The 21,254-nt window shown below is 34.3% G+C and overlaps 1 protein-coding gene across 1 annotated transcript; it reads right to left on the reverse strand.

The window, feature by feature from the left end:
• Positions 1 to 12,902: 12,902 nt before the first annotated feature.
• Positions 12,903 to 20,604, reverse strand: LOC145597331 (sulfoquinovosyl transferase SQD2-like). The gene is made up of 11 exons (XM_081653465.1): positions 20,147 to 20,604; positions 19,042 to 19,108; positions 17,495 to 17,565; positions 16,512 to 16,629; positions 16,336 to 16,409; positions 16,164 to 16,219; positions 15,991 to 16,074; positions 15,733 to 15,820; positions 15,559 to 15,636; positions 14,150 to 14,206; positions 12,903 to 13,703 (listed from the first exon to the last, which is right to left on the reverse strand). The coding sequence occupies exons 1-11, from the start codon at positions 20,458 to 20,460 to the stop codon at positions 13,208 to 13,210; spliced, it is 1,503 nt and encodes a 500-aa protein (XP_081509591.1). The 5' UTR covers positions 20,461 to 20,604; the 3' UTR covers positions 12,903 to 13,207.
• Between the last annotated feature and the right edge of the window lie 650 nt (positions 20,605 to 21,254).

The following is a 21,254-nucleotide window of genomic DNA, read 5'->3' on the forward strand; positions in this document are numbered from 1 at the left end:
TAGCAGAAGAAAGGCTAGAATTGTAGTTCAATTTAATTGAAAAAAGTAATTAGAATTGAAATTATAGTTCGAATTCAAATTGAAAAGAGTAATTAGAATTGAGAAAGGCTAGCGTTTCCTCATCTCTGTGCTGCTGTGCACATCTTCCTCGAGTGAACAGTGCCTCCTTAGCCTTCTCCAATATTTTGGCTTTGTTTGGTTCATTGATTTACAATAACTTTATGTACATCGGATGTTTTTGAATATTTGTGTTAAAATTAATGTCAAAGTCTAGTTTTTTTTTTTTTTTTTTAAACCCACTTAATCCTAAAATCTAGCAAGTAAAAGGAAAGGGCCAAAAAAATATAAATAAAATTAAAAATTACATTTAAGAAATTTGGAGGGAAATTTTTTAATGAGATTAATGACATCATCACATTATGTTTTAGTAATAGTTAATACATAAAGATTTCATGATAGAATTTGATTTTTAAACGCTTATAAAAATTGATGATCAACATTAGTACTACCTCCATTACATATTATTTGCAACGATTAGACATTTTTCCTCTCTACTTTATGTCAAATTGTTGCAAATAATATGTAACGGAGGTAGTATATGAATATTGTAAAAAAGTAAAAATAACAAAAAATTAACAAATAAGAATATGACTTTCTAGACAGAAAGGCTCTGCCTTCTGTCTAAATTTTCTATGCCCGTTTCCACCGCTCTTCTTTTTCCTCTTTCTTCTTGATTTTTTTTCTTCTCATGGAAATAAATCTACTATATTTCTTGTCTCCTCCGCCATGGTAGCTGATGATACAATTGTCAGCATGGAAGCTAAGCTGGAAGGAAGCAGTACAAGAGAGGATGAAGTGGCAGCTGAGAATGGAAGAATGACAGTTGGAGAAGGAAGCTTCACAGAAAGAGAGGGGAAGAATAATACAGAGAATATTAGCTGAGGAAGAAAAGCTGTAATTTGTTTTTAGCTAGTTGTTATTTTGTAATCGTTATGCTATTTTGTCTCTAGTAAGATAGCTAGTCAGCAGCTATTTTCAAGGCTATTTAAGCCAATCCTTGTAATGAACTAAGTATGCTTTTATGAATGAAAATCCCCTATTCTCTGCATTCTATCTCTATCATTCTCTCTATTGTTGTTCATACAAATAATTCCAACGAGTTGCCCTGCTTTCCTTCTGGCTAGCTTCCTGGGTTAATTGATTCAGTCCTCCATTTTGCTTAGCAAAATCAGGTCTGAGCTTGAGTTACTATCATTGGTATTAGAGCAGTTGTTCCTTGACCTTACCCTCACCATGCCTATCACTCGATCCTCATCAGATTCCTCTCAGCTTGGGAATACTGAGATGAAGAAACTGGAGCACACCATGAAAACCTTACTGCTGGAGCAGGGCAAGAAGCTTAATAATGCTTGCAAAACCAACAGTTTGAACATTGACAAAAACTGTAAGTCGATTTCTGAGCTCAATGACCTCTTATTAGGGTTGCCTATGCAAATAACTAAGATGGTATCTGATTCTTCTAATAAATCTACTGAGGCATTAGTTATCCAGGATCAAGAAAGTGAACCCCTTCCCTCCCCCTAAACATACTCACTACTCCATTAGGTTAACCAAGGTGGAATTTCCTAAGTTTAATGGTACTGATTTGAAGTCTTGGGTTTTTAAATGCAATCAATTTCTGAACTTAATAATGTTAGAGACCCTGATAGACTTAAGCTAGCTGTTATTCACCTGGAAGATAAGGCTTTGCTTTGGCACCAAACCTATATGCAAAGAAGAAATCAAGTCATGCCTAAGTGGGATGATTATATTAAGGATATCACTGCCAGATTTGGGGATTTACATGATGATCCTATGGCAGATCTTAAGGCACTTGAGCAGACTGGAAGTGTACAAGAGTACCATGACTCTTTTGATGCTCTAGCTAGTAGACTAGAGCTTTCTGAGGCGCATTTACTGAGTTGCTACTTAGCAAGTCTGGAAGAAGACATTCAGCTGAGTGTGAGGATGTTTGACCCTAAATCCTTACAACAAGCTCTATGTCTTGCTAAGTTGCAAGAGGCAGCAGCTAAGGCAAGAAAACCTAAACCCCTACCCAAACAGCCACCCTTACTACCCACACCACCAAATTTCAAACCTCTACCTCACATCCCACCATACAGATCAAACAGACCACCCCAAAACACAGCCCAAAACACTAACCAGATCAACTATATACCAAACAGCAACAGAAGAACTCTTACTCCTGCTGAGTTCAATGAAAAGAGATCCAAAAACCAGTGGTTTTGGTGTGATGAGAGATATGAGCCGGGGCACAAATGCAAGGGTAAGAAACCCCAACTGCACCACATAAAGGTGGAAGAAATTGATGATGAAGAAGAAGAGACAGAGGTGGAGCAGGAAGAACCTGAGTGTGCTCACATTTCCATGCAAGCTATGGATGGTATGGTCTCATTCCAAACCGTGAGAGTAGAAGGGAATCATGGGAAGAAGAAATTGCAATTGCTTCTTGATAGTGAAAGCACTCATAACTTCATTGATGCTGCAAAAGCTCTAAAACTATACTGCAAGGTGGAGACTATCATACCCTTGTGGGTCAAGTTAGCTGATGGTAATCAAATTAAGTGTGAGCATATTATTAAGGGATTCAAATGGAAGATGCAGGGTTCAGAGTTCACTGCAGATGTATCTTTGTTGCCTTTACATTGAAGTGATCTAGTCTTGGGAATACAATGGTTTAGCCAACTAGGTCCTATTCTATGGGATTTTAGTTCCTTGACTATGGAATTCAAGCAGAGAGGCAAAAAAATCAAGCTCAGAGGGTCACACCCTAGGAAGTGGAAGCAGGTTCAAGCTGATAAATTACAGAAGCTTATGTCACAAGAAGGGACACTTTCAATGATGCAGATCTTGCCTGCAGACCATACTTACTCACCAGCAAGTAATTCCAACACTAATTAGCATCTTACCTTGCTGACCTTATTGGAGCAATTTCACATGGTGTTTGCACCTATCCAAGGCTTACCCCCAGCTAGAGAGAATTTTGATCATGTCATATCCTTGAAGGAAGGCTTAGATGCTGTCAATTTGAGAGCTTACAAGTATCCTGTTCTACAGAAAAATATCATTGAAGAAATGGTACAAGAGCTCCTTGATCAAGGGGTAATTAGGCACAGTAATAGTCCCTTTGCTGCACCAATTGTACTAGTCAAGAAAAAAGATGGGGGTGGAGAATGTGTGTGGACTACAGGTGCCTAAACAGTGCAACTGTCAAAGATAGATTTCTGATTCCTCTCATTGAAGAATTACTTGATGAGCTGCAGGGCACTAAGTTCTTTTCTAAAATTGATCTCAAGTCTGGATATCACCAGATTAGGATGCACTCAGATGATATACACAAGACAGCATTTAAAACTCACTCAGGACATTTTGAATACCTAGTCATGCCCTTTGGCTTGACTAATGTTCCTTCTACATTCCAAGCTCTAATGAACTCTCTCTTTAAGCCATTTCTAAGGAAATGTGTCTTAGTTTTTTTTTTATGATATTCTAGTCTACAGCCCTACTTGGGAGGAACACCTTAAGGATCTGACTGCTGTTTTGGAGATAATGAGAGATAATCATTTGCATGCCAATCTTAAAAAATGCTCCTTTGGCTTGACAGAAATTCATTATCTAGGGCATATAATATCTCATAATGGGGTGGCTACAGATCCTAATAAGGTTCAAGCAATGGTCTCATGGCCAAGACCTAAAACTCTAAAGCAGCTGAGAGGGTTCCTTGGTCTTACTGGGTACTACAAGATGTTCATAAAGGATTATGGAAAAATCTGCAAACCACTCACTGAGCTTTTGAAAAAAGACAATTTTGGGTGGAATGAAGAAGCTGAAGAATCATTTATACAGTTGAAAAAAGTCATCACAACCCCACCAGTTCTAGCTATGTCTGACTTCTCTAAACCCTTCATTATTGAAACTGATGCATCAGGGAAGGGCATAGGTGCTGTTCTGTTACAGCAGGGACATCCAATATGTTTCTTAAGCAAGGCCTTGAGTGACATGAATATGCAGCTCTCTGCCTATGAGAGAGAGTTATTAGCTATTGTTATGGAAGTAAGAAAGTGGCAACACTACTTAGTGTCATAGCCATTCATCATAAGAACTGACCAGCAAAGTCTCAAGTATCTACTTGAGCACAAGCTAGCAACACCATTCCAATAGAAATGGTTGTCCAAGCTAGCAGGTTTCACATATTCTGTGGAATACAAGTCCGGGGTAGAAAATAAAGCAGCTAATGCTTTATCTAGGCTGCCAGGATACCAACTGAACACTATGGTTGCTTTTAGCATTCAATCTGATTTGTTAGAACAAATTCAGCAAGCTTGGGAAGGTGATGCCAATTTACAGAAAATAATAGCAGACCTGCAGCAGAATGCAAACTCACACAATCACTTCACTTGGGATAATCAGTATCCTAGGAAGAAGAAAAGTTAGTGATTGGAAACTCATCAGCTTTGAGAGAAAAATTATTCAAGTGGTTACATGACTCATCCCAAGGAGGACACTTAGGAATTGAAGCCACATATCAGAGAATGAAGAGTTTATTCTACTGGAAGGGAATGAAAAAGGATATCAAGGCTTATGTGAGGCAATGTGAAATATGTCAAAAATGCAAATATGATCCTCAGGCATACCTAGGGTTGTTGCAGCCTCTACCTATTCCAGAATCTATTTGGGAGGAAGTCACTATGGACTTTATTGAGGGCTTACCCAACTCATTTGGGAAGGAAGTCATAACGGTGGTCATAGACAGGCTCAGGAAATATGCACACTTCATTGCCCTATCACATCCTTTTTCTGCAATGACAGTAGCACCAGCTTATCTGGACAATGTTTTCAAGCTCCATGGCTTCCCTAAGACTATTGTATCTGACAGAGATAAAGTCTTTATCAGCCAATTCTGGACTGAATTTTTGAAGTTGCAAGGTGTCCAGCATAAGCTATCAACTGCCTACCATCCCCAGACAAATGGGCAATCTGAGGTCTTAAACAGGTGCCTAGAGACCTATTTGAGATGCATGAGTTTTGAGAGACCACAAGACTGGTCAAAATGATTGGCTCTAGCTGAATTTTGGTATAATACCAACTATCACACAGCAAGAAAAAGGACCCCTTTTGAGATTATGTACAATACCCCACCCCCAATTCATAGACCCTACCTAGCTGGGTCTTGTGTGATTGACACTGTTGACCGAAGCTTACAGCAAAGAGATGCTGCAATTCAGATGCTCAAGGACAATTTATATAGAGCTCATAATAGAATGAAACATATGGCTGATAGGCATAGGACAGAAAGATCCTTTGAAGTTGGAGATTGGGTATATCTGAAATTGCAACCTTACAGGCAAACTTCAGTTCAGGCTAGAGGAAATGAGAAGCTCTCACCTAGGTATTATGGTCCTCACATGATACTCAGAAAAATAGGGAAGGTTGCTTACACCCTAAAGTTACCAGCTACCTCAAAAATACACCCTACCTTTCATGTATCCTTACTCAAAAAACACCAAGGCCCTGTTCCAAGTGACTCTGACTCTAACCTAATCCCTCCCTACCCACTAGAGCAACCTGAAACTAGAACCCCTATAGTTGTCCTTAACAAGAGAAGTGTGAAGAAAAGAAACCATGCTGTAGTGCAATGGCTTGTGCAATGGGATCAACTACCTGCAGAGGAAGCAACAAGGGAAGATGCTGAGAAAATGGAAGAGCTCTATCCAAATTTTGATCCTTGGGGTCAAGGATCTCTTAATGGGGGAGGTATTGATACAATTGCCAGCATGGAAGCTGAGCTGGAAGGAAGTAGTACAAGAGAGGATGAAGTGACAGCTGAGAATGGAAGAATGACAGCTGGAGGAGGAAGCTTCACAGAAAGAGAGGGGAAGAATAATACAGAGAATATTAGCTAAGGATGAAAAGTTGTAATTTGTCTTTTAGCTAGTTGTTATTTTGTAACCGGTTATGCTATTTTGTCTCTAGTAAGCTGAGCTAGTCAGCAGCTATTTTCAAGGCTATTTAAGCCAATCCTTGTAATGAACTAAGTATGCTTTTATGAATGAAAATCCCCTATTCTCTGCATTCTATCTCTATCATTCTCTCTATTGTTGTTCATATAATTAATTCCAACGAGTTGCCCTGCTTTCCTTCTGGCTAGCTTCCTGGGTTAATTGATTCAGTCCTCCATTTTGCTTAGCAAAATCAGGTCTAAGCTTGAGTTGCTATCAGCTGATGGTCTCTTCCCTACCTCGCCTCTCCTTGTTCTTTCTCCTTTTCCCTTAAAAGGGTTTAGCCAAAAGTTTTCTTTAGATCTTTTGCATTAAATTTATGAAATTTAATAATCGTGCTGCTTTTCTCATCATCACCACGGTGTTTCCGTCATGCCGACACATCTTGATGTTCGCCGCCCTCGATTTGTCCAATTTTAAGTCAGGCCCAACACTTGCCACTTATTACATGCATCTACTTCTAGTACCTTGAAGCTTGGTTCTCACCTTGCCGCCGAACTTGGTTGTGGTTGCCTCGATCGGCAGCGGTCAATTTTGGTGGTTTAGATAAAGAGGTGAGCTTCTTCAGGAAGCCTTGTATTTAGCTTACTTGAGAAGCCTTTTTTAAAAAAATAAAAAATATCACTATAGTTTGTGCTTTTCCTTTTTCTTCTAATTTATTAGTCTTTCTTGTGAAAGAGAGACTTCTAGATCTTAATAATTCTTCCTATGATAAGAGGATTATTGTTTACCATACTCTATCCAATAAAAAAAATATAAAAAAAAATAAAAAAATAAAAAAGTGTTATGAAATATCGTGTGGATGACCATTATCCTCCTTTGTATCATTCCGGAACAATCTAGATAGGGTTTATATTCTTATCCAATCAAGCCCTAACTATGTTGTATGTATATATATACCTTATCATATGGAATGAAATGCACAGATTTATTTTCTCTCAATCTCTCTCATATTTCTTATTATTTTATAACACGTTATCAGCACCATTCTCTAACCAATCGCAAAAATTTACAAGATCAATCTTTGGAGACGTGATTAATTGCTACTGCTTGATAAAGTGAAGAAATAAGATAATCGATTGTCATCGGGGTTAAATATCAATCCTCACCGAGAATTAATATAGGGGTATAACCATGTAAGTCTTTAATTTTGTTGATAACTTGATATGCCAATTTGCTACCGACAAACCATGACTGATGCATAATCTTTTGTTTTATTGAATTGATTAAATAGCTTGTTGTACATATAATTTCATGATTATTATGCTTGAATATTTCTACTGTATTAATTGATCCTTATTCTCAACATATTGAGATTAATTAATTATATGTGACTAGAGTAGTTAATTCTCATATATTTTGATTTAACCTCTATTAATTAAGGAATTTAGTATACGATTGTTAATGATTAATGGTTATCATTGATACTCTTTTATAATAAATCATTATATAAGCTTTATTAGATTATGGTTGATATTACTGTACAAAAATTTAATGATTCTGTTTTTTTTTTTATACTTCAAAAACGTAATTTGATAACTTTATACATAATAATAAAGTTAGCCTCTTGTTTACTAGAGATAAGAACAAATAAAGTCAACTATATATTTAATTTGTTATGCAACAATATTATAGAATTATATTGTTAAGATTAAGTAAAAGGCTTCTTTTTGTGTGAGGCAATCAGGCAATACTCCTACATGTTAGTTCAACCCCAAGCCCAAATATAATGACTAGGAAATCAATTCTAATTTGCATCCTTAATATTGACCAATTGTTTATTTTTACGATGACAAACATAAAGTTAATTTCTTAACCAGTCAAAGTGGTTAGACTTTCTATTTTCTTGGTTTGTTGGATAGTAGTTAGGAATAGATAAATATAGCTTGTATTTACCTCTAATATGTAGCACTGACTTTGTATATTATCTTTACAATTCGTTATTTTCCTTATACGCAACGAAAAAGATAATTATATTAAAAGGCTAATGCCATAAAAGCAATTACATCAAGAATAATTAATTTATACAAAGAAAATTGATTTGAGAAGGCATAATTACAATCGAAATATTGCATACTATCACCCCATTAATTATTTGCATCAACCAAGTACTGCACATTCTTAGAACTAAGATCCCAAAAGTATAATACATTCATAACACTCTTGTAAGCCTATTTAAGGCCACATACTTAGTCTTAGAATAATTCGAGTCTTCTCTACTCTTATACTATATATGTTCATCTACAACTTATATTACTAATAATCGATCTTTATTGGTTTGATTGAGGGATGAAATTGGCATGATACCTAATAGTCTAATGCTAGTAATATGCGTATCTTTATGATGTATGACTATAAATCCATGATATTTACACATCAATGGATAAGGATAGAACAAACTCTATGAGAATAATTGATATTAACTTACAACAATCTTGATTACATTCCATTATGTTGTATGGGTGTGAAGTTATATAGCAGCTTTGACTAATCTTAACCTTTCCTCGTATCAATCGGCCTTAGCATAATTTGCATTGGGTTATCATGTTAATAATGAAATGTACAACAAAATAATGTTAGTTTATATATGAAATTTCGTGTAGAAAAGTAATTGAGTGCCAAGTTTGGTGTATATATTCTGAATCACCCATTTAGGATCAACCCATATTTTTAGTTAATCCCACATTATTCTCAATTATTTAGGATCAATGTTGAGATGTTGATTAATGTGCGATAGAATTCGATTATATATATGATACTCTATGCCTACATTAAGTTGAATTATATGAATGATGATGTGTAGATTGAACATGAAATACTCATATATATGAATTTGAAATTCCCATCCTTAAATCTATGAAGGGTCATAATGATAATAATTGAAGAAATATGAAGGTACTTATTTGACTTAGAACTTTCTAATAGTTTCTAAAGTATAAGAATGAATTTATGTACAAAAGATTTTGAATAGTAATCTAGATACCAAACTTTGGGTGAGAATAAGTGATACTAGATTAACTCACTCCCAGAAGTGAAAAATAATTTAATTTGCATGATATTTTATTGATCATATATAATGGAAAAGTTCATAAGAAATGTAAACATGCATGAGTACATAATATTCAGTTGAGTAAGAAATAATTTTATGAATTTTATGAAATTGAGCATGACACACTTTTGAGAATTTTCAATATAACGATTCTTATAATTGGTTGCTTTGTTTGATACATGCATTGTTAAAAAAAATTTATGGCTTAAAAGGAGAATGAATTTAAAGATTGTTGGACTATTTTTATACCCCCATATGCAAGGATTAGGGGGAGATAGCGTTTATTACATTGTTTTTATGTAATCCTTGCACATGAATAATGAAATATGTTGATGGTCAGTTTTGTACATACATTAATAGAGGTGACCACATGATGATAATCATATATTTTGAAATGATATCATCTTGAAGATGGATATAAATGTCATTGATCATATACTAATTATAAATGCTCTAATAAAAAAAAATTATTGTCCTAGAAGGATAACATCGGTTACCAATGAACCTAAAGCACGTCTGAAGCGTTGTAGTCCAATAGAGTTAAAATATAACAACCATCGGAAAAGGAATGGAGCAACTTTTGATAATGACAAATTTGAGGAAATGATAAATCCCATTACATTTCTAAAAGAAATCACTTTTAGTAAAATTTATATGTTTCATGATTATATAAAAGACTCTAGAAGAGTATGAAATATTCAACAAGATTAAATGTATCAAGATAATAGTCAAAACTCCGATCCAGCAGAGTATGAGTAAATTATTGGATAAAATATTTGTTGATTGTCTTGCCAATTGTATAAAGAAACACATGTTGATGTTCAAATATCACATCAAATTCATGGCCATGCATAACGTAAGATTAATAATAAAGTGATCACTAGTGTTGGAAAACTTACCATAGTTTAATTTAGAGAAGTGATTGGATGTGATAATTAAATTAGGCCATCAAGTTGAATAATTACCCGTTATGGAAACCTGAAGTTTCATTTGATAATGTGCTGACGCTCTCTCAATGTTAAATACATGAAATAAATTAAATAGCAAGACATAACATTGAGATTGAGCTATATTTGAATTGTGATTTTTTAACAATTTGTGTTAAAAGAAAAGTTCAAGAGATAATACATTAGTTTTTCTAAGTAATTGGTGGCCAGAAGTTCACTAGAATTATTTATATGTTGACAAATATTAGGTGACCAGAAGCTCACCACGTACAAGTTATATGTGATAATTTTAAGTAACTAGTATCATACTATCAATGTTTCTAGTGATCCCGAAGATCATCACCTAGTGAAATTACAAGAAAGTTTATATCTGTATAACAATTCTCTTGATTGGGGCTATTGTATGCATGTCAGCACATAAGAAATAGAAAAGAAGGAAATTCAACTGCACAACATATGTCTCCCATTGATATTGAATTATTGATCTCCTGAAGAGAACAAATTGTGAAAGATTTAATAATAAATACATATGTATTATGCAATGTATAGTTAATGAAGAAATAATTTTAAATTGCTCTCTAGAAGATATAAAAGCTTGTTTTAATATAATTATTCTGAGAGATAAATTTCGTTGATTATGATCCTCCAATGAAATGAATTTTATTGTAAATTTGTATACTAAGTTGGTGAAGAACTGTGATGCCCCTATATATGAGATATTTTACCAACTTAGGGGGAGAATTGGAGTAAGTTGGCAAAAATTAATTAAACTGATGATCCCTATATAAATAATGGTAATTTGAAATGTTTTCTAGCCAACTTTCGTCCATATGTTATCAAGATATGTTGCACATTTATGATTTGATTTGTATTCAATTATAACTCATGTTGCATAGCGTTGAAGATACATTTTGGTCATATTATGTGTATACATTGAGATAAAATCTTGCCAATTGTACTTGAATCACTACACCTGAAGTGTAGGTTGTATATGATCAGTTCCAAAATAAAGATATGTTTGATAGATATGATATTTGGCAAGATAGTGCAGTTAACACTAATAGTGTAATAGTATATAAATACCATAGTGAATGAAATACCCTAAAAGTGGTATAGATATCTGAATTATTATAATAAATGGCCTATGATGTAAGAAAAATTATGATGGTACCAATGAAAAATGTATTCAGATATCATTGTCAAAATAGCATGCAAATTAAAATTGTGCCTTGAGGAATAATATGATGATACCGGTATATGATGGAACCGATAAATAATGCATGTGCATGATATAATGGACTAGTGAATAAGGAATCTAGAATATATGTCCATTTTAATGTCGACATAATGATAATAATAAAAGTTTATCATGGACCAGAAGTCCAAAGAAATATGGATTTTTAAAATCCACACTGTACAGTGTCTTGCATTATTTCGAGTCTTATTCATATTCATATGCATGTGTGAGTCTTAGGTTATTGGATTATTCATTACATATGTTCGAAGTTGTAAATGCATTACTCATTGTATAATTTGTTAATTATGTTATCATATTTTTATATCTCATATTGCATGCTTTAATTAATTTCTATATAATAATTGTGGTGTATGTCAATGTTCATTCAAAGTATAGTAAGACATATTTACAACTCTGATGGAATATTAGAAAGAAATACTTATGTTCCAATGGGCTTATACTTGTGATGAAAATATTGATGGCGTCGATTGAATAGCATGTTATGAATCATGTAAGAAGAGTTCCTGAAGAACTTATGTACGACGTATTTAAATATTCAGCCCTGCAAAGTTTATATCTTGAATATTGCAATTCAATTATTATCAAACTCTTGATAAGTCAATGTGACTTCTGACATCTCAACCTGAAGATTGAGCATATGAAAGTTAGTGAGAATTACTAATTGTATTTGCAAAAGAACTATCATGTCAATTACGAATATTCTAAAGAATATCAACGAGATACTTATGTGTGAAACTATTTTATTATGGTCTAGAAGAACCATGATAAATGTATATAATTACGTGTGTTATATTAATTCATATGAAATTGAAGAATGGCATTAATGATATCAAGTTTTGTCATCAAATTATTATTAATGAAGTTTGATCAAATAATGATCATCTATTTCTATCATTAACGACTTCCAGAAGAAGTCATAATCGTGTTAGTTTAATTTTTAAATCAAATACTAAACAGATCGAGATTTGAAATAATGATATTAGAGATAAACACATGTATGGTGAAATGAAGACACTTCACATGTTCACGAGAAGACTTGAAGAATTGAAGATGCAACTTCAGCTTAAGAGAATTGAAGATCAACTAATGATATTTTACTTACTACATATGAGAAGATATGCAAACATATTGGATACATTATTGCGGCACTAGAAGATCTCAAGTTATGTATTCATCAGGGGGAGAAAATACGCGCTGCACTCTTTTTCCCTTGACCATGGTTTTGTCCCACATTGGGTTTTCCTAGTAAGGTTTTTAATGAGGCAGTATATCGAGTGTATTACGAAGAATGTTGTACTCTTTTTCCTTCATTAGGTTTTTATCCCACAGGGTTTTTCCTAATAAGGTTTTAACGAGGCACAGTCTTCGATAATGGACATCCAAGGGGGAGTGTTATGAAATATCGTGTGGATGACTATTATCCTCCTTTGTATCAATCCGGAACAACCTAGATAGGGTTTATATTCTTATCCAATCAAGCCCTAACTATATTGTATGTATATATATACCTTATCATATGGAATGAAATACACAGATTTATTTTCTCTCAATCTCTCTCGTATTTCTTCTTATATTATAACAAAAAGAAGTAAAAATTGTCAATTATTTAGAAATGGAACCTGAATAACTAACAATAATCCGAAGTTTTTTTTTTTTGGGTCATTACATGAAAATAGTTACTTCGTACCAATAATAAATCCTCTAAGCTAACATCCAAATCAATATATAAAGGAATGCCTTTAGACACAACAAGGTAGGCCCATAATATACAACAAAAAGGCTATCAAATCACAAATAAAATATCCGAATGTAAGGTCTTCATTTCAAGACCATCAAACAGTGAAACAACCCTTATAAACATCATACTGCACACCGTGAATGGTAATTATCTACGTCATCTGTAGCTTACTTGTGGTGATTTTACGAAGAAGTTAAGCAGCAACTGGACAGGTCTCATCAGATGTACCTTCTTTTTACGCCAGAACCAGATTGCTGCATTATATTGCTCATTGCGTATCGTTTTAGTGGCAGCCCTCCAATCATACTTTTCCATTTCTTCACGAGCAGCTTTCCCAATGGTCTCTCGCAGTTCTCGATCATGCAATAGAGGCTTCAGTTTACTAAGGCAATCATCAAGGTCCCCAGGACTAAAGAGAAAACCAGTTTTACCCTCTTGATCTTCAGGTATTATGTCAGGGATCCCTCCTGCACGAGCACCCACGACAGGAATTCCAGATGACATGGCCTCCAATACAACAAGACCAAGAGTCTCGGATTCTGAGGGCATCACAAAAACATCACCACTGGCGTATGCTTGAGAGAGTTCTTCACCCTGCAACATTCCAGTGAATACAGCAGGCATACCAGCAAACATCTTTTCCAGCTCCTCCCTGAAAGAAAATTATTAACATCATTACAGTTGATAAAACAGACATTTCTTTTTTTTTTTTTTTTTTGAACAGCGATAAAACAGACATATCAGCTAACTACAAAAGTGCCTTTTACTGTCTGTTAAGGAAATGACTAAACCAGAAAGCATGGCTCACCACAGTGGCATTGCAGTTCAAATTACATCAGATATGGATATGCTTCAACATAATGAAGCATAAAGTATCAATTATATAATCACACAAGTCATTTATTGTTGGTTGCGTGGTCATCCTAAAGCATCTGGCTTGAGCACATGGACCCGCTGGGGGGGGGGGGGTGATAGGAAAGGGTGCACCTGGAGATCTTTCTACATATATCCTTCCAAAACCTAGCAGCTTTTGCTATATTGAACTAATGCATGACCTTATCTACTAAAAGGCACAAAGAAGATCTCGATGAGACTTACCTATAAGGACCATCGCCAATAAAAGCAATCCTTGCTTCTGGAAGTTCATCCATTACCCTGCTCAATTACACAAGTCAGATATTTAGGTCTAACAAATTAAGAATACAAGATATATATGGTGCAATAGGAAACAGAAATATTAGAATCAAATCTCCTCTAAGACAAAACTTTTACAGTTCACAACTCCAAATTTGCAATTTCAGCTCTTCTCAAGTATTGAGACGTTAAAATCTCAGAGAAAGACAAATTAAATTACTACAGCAAACCTCATGATTACAATAGAATGTTCTCCCATGACTAGTGCCAAAAAAAGTGAATAGTTAACCCCTATGTTCAGTTATTCAGAAATAGCCAGTGAGTTCTACACTACTACTGGGAACAAAGCAATACTCAGAGTAAAATTGTGGAAGACTCAGAGTCTCCAACTAAAGTAGTAAAATATCCAGAGACCAGAATATAACAGCAAACAAACTCCAACATCAAATACTTCAAAATTTTTCTTTTTTGGGGTTGGCCTAAATAATTCCCAACTTTCAATAGAAAATACCGACCATATATTATTCGTCAAACTGAAAGTGATCAGTTGAAAGCAAAAGGTGGTGGGATTCAACATAACACATGATGTGACCTAAGGTTTTGAATTTTCTTCAATGATATCAAGCACAAAAGGTTGCAAAAAATATATACACTACTTGAAAATTAATACAAATTAGTTTAATGATCAGCTTGTCTTGTGTGCAGCTAGCCGCACCGTGTGACCGCTTGTAAGAAAACAAAGTAACCCCCCTATAACACTAACCGAGTAACCCCTGTAATACTAACCGAGTAACCCCTGTAACACTAATGGAGTAACCCCGATTAAAACTCACGAAGTAACCCCTATAACAGTGAACAAGTAACCCCTATAACACTAACGAAATAACCCCTTCCGTGTGGCCAGCCACATTTAAGAATTTGTGTTTAACGATTATTTGCTTTACTTTTAAGGGGCGAAATTGGTTCTCAGTTGTCATTGTAGATTTCGTTCTCACTGGAACTGGATCTGCAACTTAACGTTGAAAATATGCAGATTACGCTCAAAAGATGCACATGTCTCAAGATGCACAAAATTTTGCTTCCTTTTAACAGAAATTTTCAAAGCCTCCACTTAGTTACCCATGCTCAAAGAGGTGTAAGACATGCAAACAGACACTCGAATAAGTTACACATTATCCACGACAAAAGTAAGTGAATTAACATGGCTAGTCAAAACAACCTAGCTAAGATACTATTCCAAATAATAAAAATTTGCTAAGAGAAAAGCAGCACTTCATTATACAGAAGGGAAAATTTTATAAAGTCTATGAATCCTAATATCTACTCACAAATTTTCTGTCATTATATAACCACTTTCCTGTAGCAAGAAATACCTTTTAAGAAAATCCAAACTCTTTTCAACGCCTAAGCGACCAACGTGCACTATGAGTGGTTTGTCAGGCTCTCCATTACTGATACAGCAGTAAGAATATCAAATATAATAGTTAGGAAAAATCTTACATGTAACATAGTACCCTATGATGAATTATGAAATATCTTCACTTTACCTAAGTCTCCATCTCATCTCGGATGAACGGAAGCGAGGGTGGAAGCTTTCAGAATCTACTCCTTTATTCCATAGACGAATCCTATTTTCTGTTGTGTTAACACATTAACAAAAAAAAAAAAAAAAAAAAAAAAAAAAAATTAGAAATATTAATTATGTGGAAACATAAGAAACTTGGCCTATATTCTCACCAGAATAAAAGGCAATTCTAAGGATAATAACTTAGTAGATTAAGTTCAGAACGTTGAAGACTAATTACCTGCTGTTACCTTTGCTGCCAATAGATCCTTTGCAATGGCTGCTGAAGGTACCAGAGTGAGGTCAGCTGCTCGGTGCAGAAACTCTGGAAAAAAGAGGTTATTAGAGCTTATTTTAGATACACAAAATTGATAATTCATAGCAATCAATTTCAGATATCTAAGAAACACTTACTAATGACGAGCCACATGGGTTTCACTAGCCAACTGAAAGTGTACCTTGGAATATATCTGTAGATATGCAAGAGTTAAAATTTTGGTTCTATAAGAACTCCCAACATTAAGGTACTTCCATGCTGAGAAAAAAAAAAAAGAAGAAGAAGAAGAAGATGAATATAGTAACTCACACAGGGACGTGAGTATGGTATGACATCACAATTGGCACACACAACATTTTTGCAATGGCTAGTGCACCAAATACCTACAAATATGTAGATTAACTTAATAAGCATGCTTATACATTAAATCACAGAGATTAAATTGATACACAAACTTAACAGCATTTGTTTTCATCCCAACACACCATGATACCAGGAGATGATGCATGTATGATATCAGGCTTAAATGCTGCAACCTCTGAAATTATTCTGGGACTAAGAGCCAAAGAGAGAGGAACTTTCTGATACCATCGGCAAGGAAAACTGCAAAAATCACAGAAGCAGCATTAAACTTAAGTGGGACGTAGATAGCCGAGAGCCTTTTGGGAATAATATTATGAGATACAGACATCAAACACCAGTCAAGCGGACATAGAACAACAAAAAGACAAGATGACAGCAGGTGAAACCGCACATTCTCATGCACCAAAAAATAAATTTATTATGACACATTCACAAGGATTGCTTTAAATTTATTTCAACCCCTGCTATGGTATTTGCTCCATTCAAAATTATGTAACAAATCAATGAAGAAACTAAACTGAGAAAGTTTTTACTAATTGCATCAAATAGATGTCGTAAAGCATAGATTAACAGACACTGCATGCCCTTTATTCAGTTACATATGAAGACATAGATTCCACAGAAAACAAAGGCCAAGTTCCTACATCATAACCCGTGGATTTTCACAAATGAAATTATTATTGTTGGATCCATAAAGTTGAAATAAAAAGGTTGAAGACCAATGTATAATAAAGGCTCAAGGTGCACAAAGGTAAGGTGGATTTTTCTGCGTCTTATGCATCATTGAAGTGAAACACACTTAATAACAAGTAACAATTTTGGTCGAAAACAAAGCAGTTGTGCGGCTTTGGGTCCAGTGCGCCTAAAGCAAGTCTTATCAAAATTGTCCCACCTAAGAAAAAAAATGGGAACAAACCATGTCTCCTTGTGCCTCAGCACCTATTTATAAGCCACTACAGAAACAGATAATTGCCTGTACCAACAGCATAGTAGGCATGCCAGGATTATAAAAAGCAGTACAGTCCACATTATTTAAGAAGATATAATGAAGTGATGATTCAATCATTATGTTTAATCTCAAAGCAACAATAGTTACAATACCAACCTTCGTGAGCCAATTAACTTTGCTCCATAAAACTCATCTGGTACTCCTTCATGTGTTGTTACAACCATCACCTGGAAAGATAAACAGTTACCATTGTGTATGCCATGTGTGTGTGATACATTTGGGATCTAGATCGATCAGTCAAACATATAGCCACTAGTATTCTAACTTCTAAGACTTTGTTCTCCAAGTAAATATCTTCTACTGATGTTCCTGACCAAAATGCATATGTGCAGAGTAGGCAGATTTTAGAAAAATGAATAGCACAAAATTTGATGAGCTGGTCAACAATTTTCAATCAAGCAGATCACTCTATCGGTACTATTAAGCACAACACAGGGAAGGTAAATGATAGGGCTAGTTGGAGTCTCTTGCATTCAATGACGGGGTAAAATGGTTTTGGTATTAAATGGAGGAAGTGGATTAAGATTGTCTTTAACCTCAGATTTCTCATTGTCCTATGTGATACTGTGATAGCTGTTGATATTTGAATTTCCAGAATTTTCAGACAATGTAACCTTATTTCTCCTTTCTTGTTCAATCTGATGCTTGATGTATTTACTAACATATTATACAAGGGAGGTGTTTGGGTTTAAATGTTTAATAGACAGTAAACATGATGAAAAAGAGGCAACAACATATAATTTGCAGTTTTTGTAGACAACAACATATAATTATATTCTCGTCTTATTGAATTATCTTGAGAATCTTTAAAACAGAATCTGACACTTATTCAGGTTTTTGTGTTACGAGCATTATGATCCATTTGTCCAAGTCTAATATTGAATCCAAACAGTCTATAATAGGTTCTCATCCTTCTCATTCATGGTCACAACTTGTTTACTTAAAGCTTTTTTGAAGTGATAATCCTCTAAGGAGTGGTTTCTACAACCTGAGAAGATGTCAAGAAAGATAGATGGAAGAAAAAGGGTCTGTTTCTCTACGCCAATACGCCCAGTACATGTGACACACATTCAAAATTGCCTTTGTAATTTTCTCTTTGACCTTTTTGTCTCATTCCAAGCATCTAAGAGCATAGAAAGGAGATCAAAGAAAAATTAAATAAAATAATCAAGGTATGGAACTTGGAAAAAAAAAAATGGACATGCCATATTTCATCATACAAATAAATGCAAGAGATAAAAACCTCAAATTGAAATTGTCGTAATTGGAATGAATTAATATAAGCATAATTTGAAAAGAAAAGTATCATCTCTGTATATAAGCATAATTAGAAAAGAAAAGTATCATCTCATGTTCATAGTAGTGTAATGTTGTCCCCAAACTTGTATTTTCTTCATAAATGTTCATTACCACCCAATACCACCCCCTAAGTGATAATGGATACAGTAGTAGAGAAAATTTTTGAATAAAAAGGGACAATACAGAGTGAACTAAAAGTGCCATAGGAATGGATATTGATAACAAAATTTTATGTACAATCCATTCCGATTAACGGCCGTCGTTAATTACCAGTTTATCATTAACCTAAATGGAGATAAATAGAAAACAATTAATGTAAGAATATATAAGTATGAAGGCTGTACCTCATCACCCATTTCACGTAGATATTTAATGAAATTCTGAAACCTGTTTTTATATCCAGACACATAACTACAAAAAAAAAAAATTGAAAACATAATCAGCAACTGGATTGTAATTTCTCTGTTTTATCAACACAATAACCATTAGTATAATTTGAATACTTGTCTATAGAAATAAACACCCTACAAGACATGTCCAACAACAACATTTGTTTGTTGGAGAAGCATCTCCACCAAACCAAAAACATAGTTGCTTGATTCTCATAATTTAATTATGGCTATAAAAGACCTTAGAAACCAGGTTTGATTTACCATCCTACTTCGTATTTGATATTTTGATAGGCAATAATACATAGAAGGAATGATATTGAATTTATATGTAATTTTCAAGAAATGTCCCATGTCAACGTCCAAGTGTTTCCAAACCCAAATATCTCTTTTTTTTTTCCCTCACCATATACTTCTATTACCATCCGTCACCACCATAGATATGGTCGTTATAGATGGTATAGATTAGTGATGTATTTATTAAGAAAAGCGTATACTTAGGGATAACCAATTCAACAGAGATGCATTACCATGGATTAGCTACACTAATCAAATTTCAAATAAAGTCATAACCATTACCACGTATCATAGATCAAAAGAATTTGGGAAAATAATGAATACAAACTCAACAACAAGTATTGGTCTAAAGGATCAATACAAAACTTAATCATCAATCAAATTTGGCATAATTCAGCAGGAATAATAAACCTGCCAAATGTTTGAAACATCTTAAGAAAGTAAAATTGTCAAAATTATACAGCAGTTAAAGACTTGTAATATTAATTAGCAACAAGCAAACCAATGGAGCTCTACATTACCCATATCCCCAAATCACAACATATAATTAGTCAACAATTAAGACCAAGGGAGAACAATTTAGATTCAGAACATATAATTAGCCACCATCTCAAATTTTAGATGAAAGAGTAACAATGTTGATACATAAGTCAAGAAAAAAAAATTCCATTTTACACTAAAATCAACAAATTAAATGGGGGTTCATCATTATCCAACTGAAATTCAAAACCCCAAAAAATAAGCAAAAAAGATAGGTACTAACGCAAAAGGAGAAGGCTCAACAAAAAGAGCAATCCGACGAGGTTTAGAAGTCTCAGCTTCTTCAAGCAAAGGAGCCTCTTGTTCTTCACCATTAATGGCCATTTTACAAGCTTTAACACCAAATCTATTAACTACCCTTTCTGATTTCGGCACTTTAGAACTTAAAGATCTAATCTTGGTAACTTTCTTGGAAATGGGTATTTGTATTTGAGAAGGAAAATGTAAATAATTGAGAGAAGATGAAGAGGAAGAAGAGCAGGTGGGACAATTGGAGAGAGAAAGAGAAGACCTAATTGAAAGAGAAGAAGTCATCATTGAGAGTTTGAGACTGTTAAATATATGTAGGAGGAGGAGGAGGAGATAGATTATTTAAGAGCTGACTGATGATGTGTGGTTTTATTTGATTGTGATAAAATATTTTGGCAATGTGATTGGGGTGTTTTTTGGGGGGAATCCAAAGGCACCTTACTCGTGGGATATTCCAAACTTTAAGAGTATAATTGCATATAATTTTGGCATATGCTTCCTCATACGTTTTGTGGGGAAGCCATGTTAATATCTTGCACGACAGCTTTATTGTGACCACAATAAATAAAATCTTAAATCATTCTTCATCCGTTTCTTATTTTTGCACGATATTACGAATGTCCTTTAAATCTGAAAATCAATCATCACAAGAGGAGGTTTTTAAAGTATATCGTCATCATCAACCTTCGTTATCCTTTAAAAAAAAAAACAATTAGATGATATTTAATATACAAAAAAAATGTATAGTTTTAATAAACGATATTGAAGATTAAGGTCGTCAAATTCAAAAAATATAAGAGATCAATCCAAATAACGTATACATTATTGTAGGGAATATTTCAAGCATTATCCCAAACTTGAACCCCACCGTGATCATACACTTAAGTATGGTGGTGTCCAAAGGGAAGGAAGCTAGAGCAAAAGAGTCGCTAACAAGTTTTAGCTTCTTGTAAACCGTTCACAGGGTGAAGGTTACACCCCTTAATGATCCATGAGATCGTTAACTCCAAAAGGTCTGGAACCATGACTGGTGTTCGGGGATGAGGGTACAAATCCAATCTAAAAGAGAAAGAACCCGCCCT

Source organism: Chenopodium album, chromosome 20 (genome assembly GCF_948465745.1).
Source record: "Chenopodium album chromosome 20, dcCheAlbu1.1, whole genome shotgun sequence".
In the NCBI taxonomy this organism is placed as follows: Eukaryota; Viridiplantae; Streptophyta; class Magnoliopsida; order Caryophyllales; family Amaranthaceae; genus Chenopodium; species Chenopodium album.